Here is a 12724-nt window from a genome sequence, read left to right on the forward strand (position 1 = left end):
TGTCGACACACACATGAACATTAGCACCTGTATCAACCCACCATTCTGTGGGCTGAAACACCGAAAGAACAGTAGGTAACATATTACCATACCCTGTAGTTCCTTCTTCTGTGTTGCCAATGACCATGCTAACAGAATTTGAGTTCTGTCCAGCCTGACATTTCTTTCCTTTGCGTTGTGGACAACGATTAGCCCAATGGTCAGTCTCGCCACACACCCAGCAAGGATCTTTCTTCTCCGTTTTCCCCTTCTTCTTGAAGTTGGTAGTCTGGGAGACTCCCTTATTCTTTCCCTTGGACTTGTGGGCATTTTTCTGCACCATATTAGCAGCAGAACGTCCCTCGGTTCCTCCAGTGTGTTTGTCTTTTGCCCTCGCCTTCTCCTCAACATCCAGAGAGCCCATGATATTCTCAATAGAAAACTCATGCCTCTGATGTTTCAGGGAAGTGGAAAAGTTCCTCCATGAAGGGGGAGCTTAGCAACAATGCATCCCGCGACAAACTTGTCCGGTAGCACACACTTGAGGAGCTCAAGTTCTTTTGCCATGATCTGTATCTCATGAGCCTGTTCTACTACAGATCGGTTCTCAACCATTCTGTAGTCATTGAACCGCTCCATAGCATACGATTCACCTCCGACATCGGCAGCACCAAACTTAGCGTCCGATTGCATCCCACAGTTCCTTCCCATTTCGTATGTGCAGATAAGCATCAACCAACTTGTCTCCAAGCACACTTAGGACGGCACCCACAAAGATTACGGTGGCATCCCCGAACGCTTTATCCTCTTCAGGAGTAAGCGGACCTCTGGGAGTACCTTCCGCAACTCGATGCACGCCCATAGAAGTGAGCCACAAGAGGGTCTTACTCTGCCATCTCTTGAAATGAGAACCCGTAAACGGGCTCGGTTTAAGCGCAGCAGCAAAACCAGACGGTGAAAATTGCCTAAGCATATAAGGTTTTTGGATTGTTAGATTATTAGGCAATTTTTGTGTGAGTTTAATTACCGAAATCAACATTACAGATGCACAAGCATACTTAACCATACACATCAGACTAAGCACATGCATCAGATCTGAACATGGAACAAGTAGCAGTGCAAGGCAGGAGAGGAAAAGCACGTACATCGCGACCAGGAAGGTCACACCAGCAGCAGCACCACCACCACCATGGGTATTGTTGATGTCGCCCATGGTGTAGTCGGATCCGTCGATGAAGCGGCCGGGTCGTCGAAGAAGAAGACGAACGGTAGCGAGCAGTCGCGCCGAGACGCTCCCCAAAACTCCCGGTGCAGGATCTCAACGGACGGAGTTTCGGAGGCCTGCTCTCCCGGACGGCTGTGCACGCAGTCGCCGGGATGGGGAAGACTAGAGAGTAGCGTAGCAAAAGGAACTTCACGAGAGAGAGGAACTAGAGAGTTCTGAGAACTGTATTTCTTTCTAGATCTGATCTGTCTCCTTGTATAGCCTGGGAAGCCGACCCGACCCGACCGCGTTGACACGCGGCGAACATGCACATGCAGGTTGACACGTACCCAACACAGTTGGTGCACCAAGCAAAAAGTTTAGGCTTCCTTGAGTGTGTCTTGAACTCGAGTCACGAAACGCGACGTGCGTGCGTGACGAGGCGGGGCGGGCGGAGGAGGAGGAGTGCGCGAGGGCTCTTTCTATTCTCACTCACTTGGAATGACTAGAACAGCAGCCCTTATATACCACTCCAACTCTCTCCCAACTAGCAATGTGGGACTAAACTTTGTCCCAAAAGGCTGTCCCAAACTGCCAACGTGATGGGCCTTGAGATTTCAGAAATTGTAGACTATATGGGCTGCCTTACTGGGCTGCAGCCCATCTACATTCAACACAAGTGGCCGATTGATATTGATCCTCAACTAGCTCCATCCGTATCCCAAGTTCCAATGCTGGATCGGCTGCTACCTCGCATCACATACATGCATGCACGACGAGTGCATCTGTTGCATGGCCAGCTGTGATATTGGACTCACAATCGATCCATGGATGATGGATAGATGGCCGCCTTCGTCATGCGGCGGGGCCAGGAGGTGAAAGCTACTCAGCAGAGACTAGTTTTGGACGTAGCGAGCCGCAATCCCAACCATTCTGGGCCGTCGATCTTGTGTTCCTCTCTCATTTGGGAAAAATGGACAAAAGTAACCTAAAAATTTAAAACAAATTTTAAGTAATAAACTTCCGGCAAAATAAATTCACAAATTTAACCATTTGTGTGTCGCACTGGTCTCCCCGGTGCGGCAAACAATAGTGTGGGGTCCTAGTCTATGGCGCCACACTATAAGGTGTTGCGCCCCAGCCCTCGGCGAGTTGGCGTCACACTTTTTCTTTTGTCCTTAGCCTATGGCGCCACACAATGAATTGTCACGACCCAGCATATGGTGCCATACAATTGTTTGATGCGCCGTAGTGACAGGAGCAATAAAAAAATGTTAACTGATGTGAAATTGTGTCGCGAAAGGTTTACTTTTAAATTTTGTTAGTACAAGTTTAAGTTACTTTTGTTCATGTTACTCTCATTTTGAGACAGAGGCCGACTGGCCGCTGGACATTGTACCGTGAAACCGTGCAGCCCACCGGCCAGTGGGAGGCGCGCGCGGGAAACCATGTGTGCATGAGGGCGCCACCGGAAAACCAGCAGCGTCGGCCGTGGCTTGCCCCTTTCCCGCCCGGCCACATGCAGAGCACGGACACACGCGCCGCCGTCCCTAACACGTGTCCTCCCACCTTCACATGCTCCGTCGTCTTCCTCTCGTTCCTTCTCCTTCACGGACGCACCGCACACTTGACACTCGAGTGACTGACGCCGTCAATCTCGCCGTCGCACCCCTCCCTACGTCGTCTTCTACCTACGTCTCGCTATAAAACAGAGCCATCGGTTTGATCGATCTGGCTTCGGGTACAGGCCAAGAAGGCATCATGGAAGCCACCTCCTCCCTCACGCGCTCCCTCTCCCTCGCGCCCCGCCCCCGCCGCCCACGCGCCGCGAAATCCCCTTGCATGCCCACCCTCTCCCCGGCGCCCCGGGTCCTCCCGCTCCGTCGCGCCAGATCCGACGCCGACCTTCTTCTCGGACCCATCACCGCCGCCGCCGCGGCATCCTCCGCGACCGTCCTCCTCCGCTCGCCCAGCTCACTGGCTCTCGAGGAGAGGGACGACACGCCGATGGAGGGCTGCTTCGACGGCGCCGGCGGCAAGGGCAACAACAACAACAGCTCCGGCCGCGGCGGGAGCGGGGGCGGTGGCGGAGGCAGCGGGAGCCAGAGCGCCGGTATGGGCGAGCACTACCGGAGGGTGCTGCGTCTGGAGCCGGACAACCCGCTGCTGCTGCGCAACTACGGCAACTACCTCCACGAGGTGGAGCGCGACCTGCCGGGCGCCGAGGAGTACTACGGCCGCGCCCTGCTCGCCTGCCCCGGCGACGCCGACCTGCTCAGCCTCTACGGCCGCGTCCTCTGGGAGGCCGACCAGGACAAGGACCGCGCCGACGGATACTTCCAGCGCGCCGTCCAGGCCGCGCCCGACGACTGGTACGCCCTCGCGCGCGCGCATGCCGGTCGCGCTATTTCTTATCGATCTTGGTTCTTCTACTCCGTATGTGATCGACCGAACTTAACTCGTGACGTTTAACTGCAGCTATGTGCTGGGATCGTACGCGAGCTTCCTGTGGGACGCCGACGAGGACGACGAGGAAGCCAGCACGGCGGTGGCCTGTGGCTCTCCGGCGTTGGTGCCGGCGTGCTGACCCTGGCCGTCGTCCTGGGATCGTGGGTGGCGCGCGGTCTGCTGTACTATACTGTACGTATGAGGAGGGCCGTGATGGCGGCTAGCCAGCGACCTCGTCGCTTCGCCGGCCATGTGACTTGGCGGTCGGATCGATCCAGGAGTAAAGACCTGCAGCGAGAAACTGATCGATGGTGCATACGGCATGCCATTGCAGGCAACAAGTCGACGGACGTGAATGGATCAATGGATCCGCGTCGCCTGAGGCAACTACTTACTACTCTACTGAAGTTCTTTCCTGCTATCCACAATCGCCTACAACTACTTAATTAACCTTTCTTTGCACTAATGATCTGCTATAGAGCGAGCTTGTTATCTGTTTAATTACTGAGCTGCTCGAGCTCGACTGATGCCTCCCTAATGTGTAATTCCAATCACCATACCGAGATCGGGCCAATCTTTGCTTTGATCTGTTTGGTTGTGTTCACCCAAGAGAAATAATGATCAATCTATGTTTGTTTATGTACCAGCTGAATCATACTGGCCATTTAGTTTTCTAAGTTTGACTAACACACCGTATGCGGTATGCCTGTATCATATCCCCAAACAGAAAAATACGTCACTTAGAGCATGTCTAACAGACCCCTTATTTTTCTACCCCTTAAAACATGAGTAGAGGGCCCTGTATTCACTTTTCGCTGGCCAAAAACTCGTCTGAGCTAGCAGACCCCGTATCCCCACCCCGTAAAACAGAATCCGACGGAATATTCTGTTTTCAGCGGCGGCGCGCGGGTGGCTATGGCGGCGGCGCGGGGAAAACGGTTGGGATTTCTGAAATGTCCGCGCGCCATAATAAAATGGGATGAGGGGTTGGCCCTGTATTCAGCCTCCCGCCCCTTACAAGTAAGGGCGAAGAGCCGCCCCGTAGCCAAAACTGTAAAAAATCGATGCGGAGGCTTGTTTTACAGGGTCTGCTAGACGGCCGGGTAGCGGCCAACCCCTTATTTTAGCGGTTATTATACGGGTTTGCCCCTTTTACGGGGTCTGTTAGACCTGCTCTTAGCGCACTGCTAGCGATGATAGATTGATAGGCACTAATGCAGTATGCAAGGTCCGCAAATTGGGGAGAAGAAATAGAAAAAAAAAGGTAGATGCATACAAGTTACGAGAAGCTTTGTATGTGCCATTGATTTTAAAAACAGTGTTTGATAAAGGTTTGCATATACATGGAATGAATCTTAAGGCGTGAATCAAAAGGTGAAAACTTTACCCAAGAAATAAGAATCAATCGATACAGAGCCAGTGAATAATCCACCTTTTAAAAGAAACAAAGTTATTGATGAAGCTAGTTTTTTTTTTTTTTGAAATATATTGATGAAGCTAGTAAGTTACTAGATTGTGTCAGCAATATGGGCACGCCGCTCACTAGGCGTCATCCTCTGTTTTGATTTATTTTCTTTGTCTGTAGCATGCTTTGTTTTTATGAATGGTCTGTATCATACTTCCTCCATCCTTAAATTAGCGTATGTTAGGACATGTCTTAAGTCAAATACTATTGACTTTGACCAAATTTTTAGAAAAAATAGCAATACTTATGACACTAAATTATCTTGATATGTAGTTAAATAATATAGTAGTTTGATGCCACATATGTTGCTATTTTTGTGTGTAAGTTCAGTCAATTTTTTTAAAAAAAATGACTTCGGAAAAAGAAAAAATGTAAACTCATTCGTGGATGGAGGGAGTACAATATTAAGTTGTACCAGCATATTTATGTATCTTTCTCTTGAAAACATAAATATGCCATTTTACATTTATTTTGGTATTAAAATATAAATTCAATGTATATATTAGACAACGCAGGGTCGACAAGATTTGGGGCCTCGTGCCAAATTCTAAAATGGCCCTTTTGTCCAGAAAAATAACTGAACAACTTGATCGATGTTGCTGGAGAGCCGACAGTACGAATCACTATTATCGAGGACCGGCATCCGAGATAAATATTGCAAGGATAATAGCAACCATGAGAAAATATCCAGCATTGATCCAACGAATAAATATTTGAAGACTCATACCTAGGTAATTGTAATCTTCTCACACTAACATTGACGTCTGCAAGGAGATCTCATCGCCGGAAGAAGGGTTAAAGATAACTTATTGTAGAGGATATCATCTCCATTGACTTCAGAGGTCAAAAAAATGATTACCAAAATCCTAACCTAATATTTGAAAAACTCTACTTCTATTAATAATCCACTCATAGATCGTATTCTCTACCCCTCCAATGTTGTTGAAGACAACCGGATAAGGAGAACCTAGGTATGGTACAGGAGGAGGTGGAGGCGGCTACATTCTCTTCCGGGACGTAGTAAACAGACGGGAAAGACTTATAGTCACTTACTAGCAGAAGTGCTCATGCGTTGCACCGAGAGAAACAAATAATAAATCGCTCCAAAAGGAGCATCAGTGTTAACTCTTCTTCTCTTTGTCACCATTTGTGATGTTGGTCACATTTTCTCCTATTTACATAACCATACCTAATAAGATTTCAAGCTGATCCATGCAGCCACTTGTAATACCGCAAGCTGGTAAGTGGCAATGATGGTGCGCCCCATTCTAAAATTTTATTTAGATATGCATTCAAACAAATTTACAATTAGTATACACATAATATTTTTCTAATGATTCTAAAATTTAGTAAAACATATGTACGACTCACAAAGCTTTGAGAGAAAGCTTTCTTATCGGTTATGGAAGATGCTCTCATATGGAGACCGTCTTTGTTATAATAATTTTGTTCTTACTAGCTGGCCGATATTTCTATTATGTTTATTTGAAATACCCAATAGTTTAAGGAAACGATTAGATCAGTATCGTTCTCTCTTTTCTTTTGGAAAATTGATCAACATAAAAAAGAAATATCACCTGACTAAGTGGAACATTATTTCTCGCCCTAGAGATCCTGGTGGTCTAGGCATTGAAGTACTTGAGATAAAGAAAATAGGTGTTTACTCAACAAATGGTTGTTTACACTACTTAATGAAGAAGGAGTGTGGCATGAGTTGCTGCATAAAAAGTACCTACAACAAAAAAAAACATTATCAATGTACAAGATAAACCCAGGGACTCCCTTCTAGAAGGAATTAATGGGAGTGAGGCAAGATTTTGTCAAACGAGGTTCTTTCATGGTAGGTGACGGAGGAAGCACTCGTCTTTCGGAAGATTCTTGCAACACCATACACATATCTCTATGACATTATGCAACATAATAATGTTATTTGTTGCCGATTTGCTATCAAACTCACGGCTAAACACAGGGTTTAGATAAATATTTTATGTAGTTCCTAATTAGAAAAGTGTTGCTTACTAAATACAATTTGATTAAAAGAAAATGGACGGGTTGTACTGAATGTGTTTATTGTGGTTCACATGAATACATTGAACATCTTTTTATTTCCTATCGTTTTGCACGTTTGGTTTGGAGTAGTTGTTCATTTTACCTTTAACTTAACTACACCAGCTAATTTTACTAATATGTTTGGAAATTAGCTATATATAAGAAAGTTAAAGCTTAAATTCGTGTGGGAGTTTGTGCACTAGCTTGGGCAATTTGGAACAGCCGAAATGGCGTTGTTTTTAACAAGATTATTGTTCCAAATTATTTGCAGGTTATCTACAAAGCTACGCACTAGACATTTAGATATTGAATGCAATCGGTTGATGGCGGTTGCACGGGATTTCTTCAACCAGAATGGCTAACGGCAACCCATTAAAATACATGATGCATAGAGGCTTTTCGTATGCTCTTTTCCGCTGGTTGATTCATGTGGCAATATTGAGTGACACATGATTCATAATTCGGTTTTAAACCTAAACTTAAGACTTGATTTGATGAAATAAAAGGTTATATGCATCACTTTGATGCAGAGGTCGAGGTTATGTTCCCCTTTTCGTAAAAAGAACATGTTGCCTTTCTTGTCATTTGGTCCCTCGTTGTGTTGCTATATGAAGTTCGGTTAGTTGTGCACATGTGTTGCTGGTTGTGTGCATTTCTTCAGTTCCGAGTCATTAGAAAACCATGTTGGAACTTTAGCATTCGGTGGCACCGGGGTTCCTTAATTTATGTTCATGTTTCACATGGATACTGAATAACATAGTGATTGTGGAACCTGGTACCTTCTAAAAACTATGTGAAAATAAAGACCTGCCCGGCCTGTCTCCGGTCTACACTACAAGAAAAGTTCTGATAGACAACGTCTCAAAATCGTCCGCTAAGGGGTATTTTTCGTCGCCTATGGGCCTAACCCGACGATATGGGTTCTGTTGTGGAAACTGCGTCAGGCAAAGTCCTACGACGATTTTTTCGGTCCGTCGCGCTTGGGCGCCCTTCCGCCACGGAAAATCGGACCGTTGCACAAGTGTTTCCGGGAGCCCGTTGACTGCTGACGTCATGCAAACTGACACGTGGTAGACGCCGTTAACTGGCAGTTAACGGCGTTAACCGGCTGAAACCCCGTGGTAGATGGTAGGCCCACACGAGGCCTGCCACGTTTTAAGCGGGCCGGCCCATTAAGTTTGCGGGCCGAGCCAGGTGACTTAGTTTGACCGGTCAACTATATAGCTGGGCTGGTCCATTAGTTACGTGGGCCGGACCTAACCTCTAAGGTTGACTGGTCAAAACATTAATGGGCCGGCCCACTAAGCATGTGGGCCGGGCCGAATGCACTCGTTTGACCGGTCAACAGGCAAAAGGGCCGGCCCACAAGACATGTGGGACCCACTTTCCTGGTATCGGGCCGGCCCATTTACAAAGTGGGGTCCACCTTAAAGCAACTGGGCCGGACCAAGAAGTTATTGGGCCGGCCCAATTAGCATGTGGGTCCCACTTTCCTACTATCGGGCCGGCCCATTTAGTACGTGGGGTCCACATTAGATCATATGGGCTGGCCCAACAAGCCGATGGGTCGGGCCAAATGCACGAGTGGGTCCCACTTTCCTGTTAAAGGGCCGACCCATTTAGTATGTGGGGTCCACCATATAGCAAGTGGGCCGGCCCAACAAGATAGTGGGCCGGGCCAAAAACACAGGTGGGTCCCACTTTCCAGTTAAAGGGCCGGCCCATTTAGTTTGTGGGGTCCACCATATAGCAAGTGGGCCGGGCCAAAAACACAGGTGGGTTCCACTTTCCTGTTAAAGGGCCGGCCCATTTAGTATGTGGGGTCCACCATATAGCAAGTGGGCCGGCCCAACACGCTAGTGGGCCGGGCCAAAAACACGAGTGGGTCCCACTTTCCTCTTAAAAGGCCGGCCCGTTTAGTATGTGGGGTCCACCATATAGCAAGTGGGCCGGCCCAACAAGATAGTGGGCCGGCCAAAAACACGAGTGGGTCCCACTTTCCGAGTTAAAGGGCCGGCCCACTTAGTATGTGGGGTCCACCATATAGCAAGTGGGCCGGCCCAACAAGATAGTGGGTCGGGCCAAAAACACGGGTGGGTCCCACTTTCGTCTTAAAGGGCCGGCCCAATTAGAGTGTGGGGTCCACCGTAAATCAAGTGGGCTGGCCCAATAAGTAAGTGGGCCAGCCCGTTTAGTTGCTGTTTATATGCCGGCATAATAGGCGCTTTAGGATTTTGCGGGTCGGCACATATGTGATTTCGCTTAATTGGGTCGTTTAAGGGATGGGAATTCGTGATTTAGATAGTGAGAATATTTACGCAGCATTGATTTACGCTCGGATAGCCTCACTTACCACAAGCACCAAAGAAAAAATGCGCGAAAGAACTATAAAAACTAACTAAATATTACATCGACTGCAAGGCTTTGAAAAAATATTACAGAACCCAGAGAAATTGAATGGTAATTAAACCTAGCAATACAATGAAGCGATCCGGCTATCTTTTAAGTTGTCCATGCACCACCTATATCTGAAACAAAGACATTACAAGTTAAGATAACAACAATGGAAAGGCAAAGACACTACAATATTGTTTGCCAAAGAATTTGGAACTCATCATTTCGTCGTTATAACAAGATCATTGTAATGCGCACAATAAGCAAACAAAGAGTGCATGCCACATACCAACAGCCAATATAACAGAGCATGTTAGAATGAAACAGCTGAGACTTACTACTGTCGAGTCCCATGCAAACCAACATGTTCAGGGAGTACAAAATTGGCATGAACAACATAGTAGTAGGCTATAAATTTTGTAACAACGACTGAGCAAGATGAAGTTATGATGGCTACATCTACAGAAGCGAGGAATGTAAACCAAAAATAGAAGTTACGATGGCAAAAGCTAAAGAGGAGGGAATGTGAACCAACATGTGCGAAGTGAAATTACTTCATTTTGGCCGTGAACTAAATAATACTCCTGAACTTATAGTGAAGGGGATGCAAATCAAGATGTTTCGGGATATAAACTTGTAATGAGCAACACATAGAGGATAGTTAATGCCGGAGCTTAGGATGGACCCGGATACGTAATATAGTGGGATCACTCGTGAACTTGTATAAGAGGGAATGCAAACCAATATGTTCAGCATTCCATATGTGAGCGTCATGCCAAGTCAGAGAAACAAGTCAATAATGCAGCTTTTGAAGAAAAAGATGGCACACAAAATTATTATCTAGTAGTATGACAAGTTTATTTGTACTACAGGCTAGATAGCGAGTGATAGCATGCCAAACTAAGTCCTTACTTTGTTAGCTTACAATGAACTAGATACAAAACAATGGCATCACCCGTAGTACAGGGAATGCAAGCCAACATGTTCATGGAGTAAAAAATTGGCACAAACAACATAGTAGCAGGCCATAATTTTTGTAACAACAACCGAGCAAGATAAAGTTATGATGGCTAGATCTACGGAGCGGTGGAATGTAAACCAAATATAGAAGTTACGATGCCAAAAGCTATAGAGCAGGGAATGCGAACCAACATGTGCAATTACTTAAAATTGGCCATGAACTAAATAATAGCAGGATGTTACTATAATAGCTAGGAATAAAACAGGATAGGAGTTATAATGGCATCACTGATAAACTTGTAGATAAGGGAAACAAATCAATTTGTTTCGGGATATAAAGTTGTAATGAGCAACACATAGAGGATAGTTAATGCTACGGCTTAGGATGGACCAGAAACGGAATATAGTGGGATCTGAACTTGTAGAAAAGGGAATGCACACCAATATGTTCACAATTCTATATGTGAGCGCCATGCCAATTAAGAGAAACAAGTTAATATTGCAGCTTTTGAAGAATCAGATGGCAGACAAACTTATGATGGAAGTAGCTGCTGTGACGAGTTCAAATAAATTTGTGCTGCAGGATGGCAGAGCGATAGCATGCATGAACAACGACTGAGCAAGATAGAAGTTATGATGGCTACATCTACAGAGCAGGGAATGCAAACCAAAATGTTCAATCGCTTAAAGTTAGCAATGAACTAGAAAATAGCAAGGTGTTACGGTCATAACTAGGAATGAACTAAAAGAGCTTCGGACAAACAAGCATCCGAACCCGGAACATGGCGCTAAAACAAGGGACTTACATTAGGAGAAGCACTCGTGGGAATCACAGCAGATCTTCCTGGGGTTGATAGATCCGGTGATGAAGTACACTACATGTGCTCCTTGGGGTTGGAGAGACGGCCATTAAACTTCATGGTTACTCATCTCATCTGCAAAGACGTAACGGCGCGTCGTTAGCACAAACAGGTTCCCCCAAGATTAAACAAGAACTTGCAGGCAAGCAATAGAAAAGCGACAGTAGAAGAGTTTAGATCATGCACGGCGCCGGTGAAGCAGATTCGGTTCATGCACATCGGTGTCGGTGAGCAAGATCCGATGCGGTGGACAATACCGCAGCTGAAGCGACTGCGGTAGACCGCTGGATGAGCATATGGTTTCGAGGTTCGGCGGGGATGATCCGGTCCGGTTGATGACGGCGTCGATGAAGCGGCTCCGGCAGGCAGCCGGATGACGAGGATCGCGAGGCCTCGGGTAGGCCAGGGAAGTCCGGCGGGGATGTTCCGGTGCGGTGGTCGTGGAGGTGGTAGAGAGAGGGACTTGAGAAGTTCCGGTGGGTGGTCTCAGAGGAGAGACTGAGGGAAATGAATTTTTTTTGGGAGGGTTTCCGGGGCTAGGGAGGTGGTGATCCAAAAAATGACGGCCAGACCCCCCCACCAACCGACTTTGCTGTCATCTCCACAGGGGTAGAATGGGAATTTGAAAGCGTGTGATTTTTTTGTATTTTGTGGGCGGGAAGTTTTGCCGCTATGAGATTTTGAATTTGGCTAAGGTCCAAGTATAATGATAAAAAATTGTGAGACCGTACTAGTACCTCTGTTCAAGGCCGAGTGCAAAATCAAATCATCATCACCTTGAATATCGGTCACTACCATGATCATGATCTATCTCTGCAATTAGCGTATCCGCTAGATCTTGCAAAGTATAATGATAAAAAAAATTGTGAGACCGTACTAGTTCTTCTCTTCTAGGCGGAGTGTAACATCAAATCATCATCACGTTGAAAATGTGTTACCATGATCATGATCTATCTCTGAAATTGGCGCATCCGCGATATCTTTCAAAGTATAATGATAATAAAAATTGTGAGACCATACTAGTACTTCTGTTCAAGTTCGAGTGCAACATCAAATCATCATCACGTTGAAATTTGTTACCATGATCATGATCTATCTCTAAAATTGGCTCATCCGCCAAATCTTGCAAAGTATAATGATAAAAATTGAGAGACCGTACTAGTACTTCTGTTCAAGCCCGAGTGCAACATCAAATCATCATCACGTTGAAAATTTGTTACCATGATCATGATCTATCTCTAAATTTGGCGCATCCGCTAAATCTTGCAAAGTATAATGATAAAGAAATTGTGAGACAGTAGTAGTACTTCTGTTCAAGGTCGAGTGCAACATCAAATCATCATCACGTTGAAAATTTGTTACCAA

At 46.2% G+C, this 12724-nt stretch overlaps 1 protein-coding gene across 1 annotated transcript; it reads left to right on the forward strand.

Moving 5' to 3' along the window:
* The first annotated feature begins 2944 nt into the window (after positions 1 to 2944).
* LOC124706788 lies at positions 2945 to 3770 on the forward strand. The gene is made up of 2 exons (XM_047238462.1): positions 2945 to 3555; positions 3662 to 3770. The coding sequence occupies exons 1-2, from the start codon at positions 2945 to 2947 to the stop codon at positions 3768 to 3770; spliced, it is 720 nt and encodes a 239-aa protein (XP_047094418.1).
* The last annotated feature ends 8954 nt before the right edge of the window (positions 3771 to 12724 follow it).

The sequence above is a fragment of the Lolium rigidum genome, chromosome 4 (assembly GCF_022539505.1).
Source record: "Lolium rigidum isolate FL_2022 chromosome 4, APGP_CSIRO_Lrig_0.1, whole genome shotgun sequence".
NCBI lineage: Eukaryota > Viridiplantae > Streptophyta > Magnoliopsida > Poales > Poaceae > Lolium > Lolium rigidum.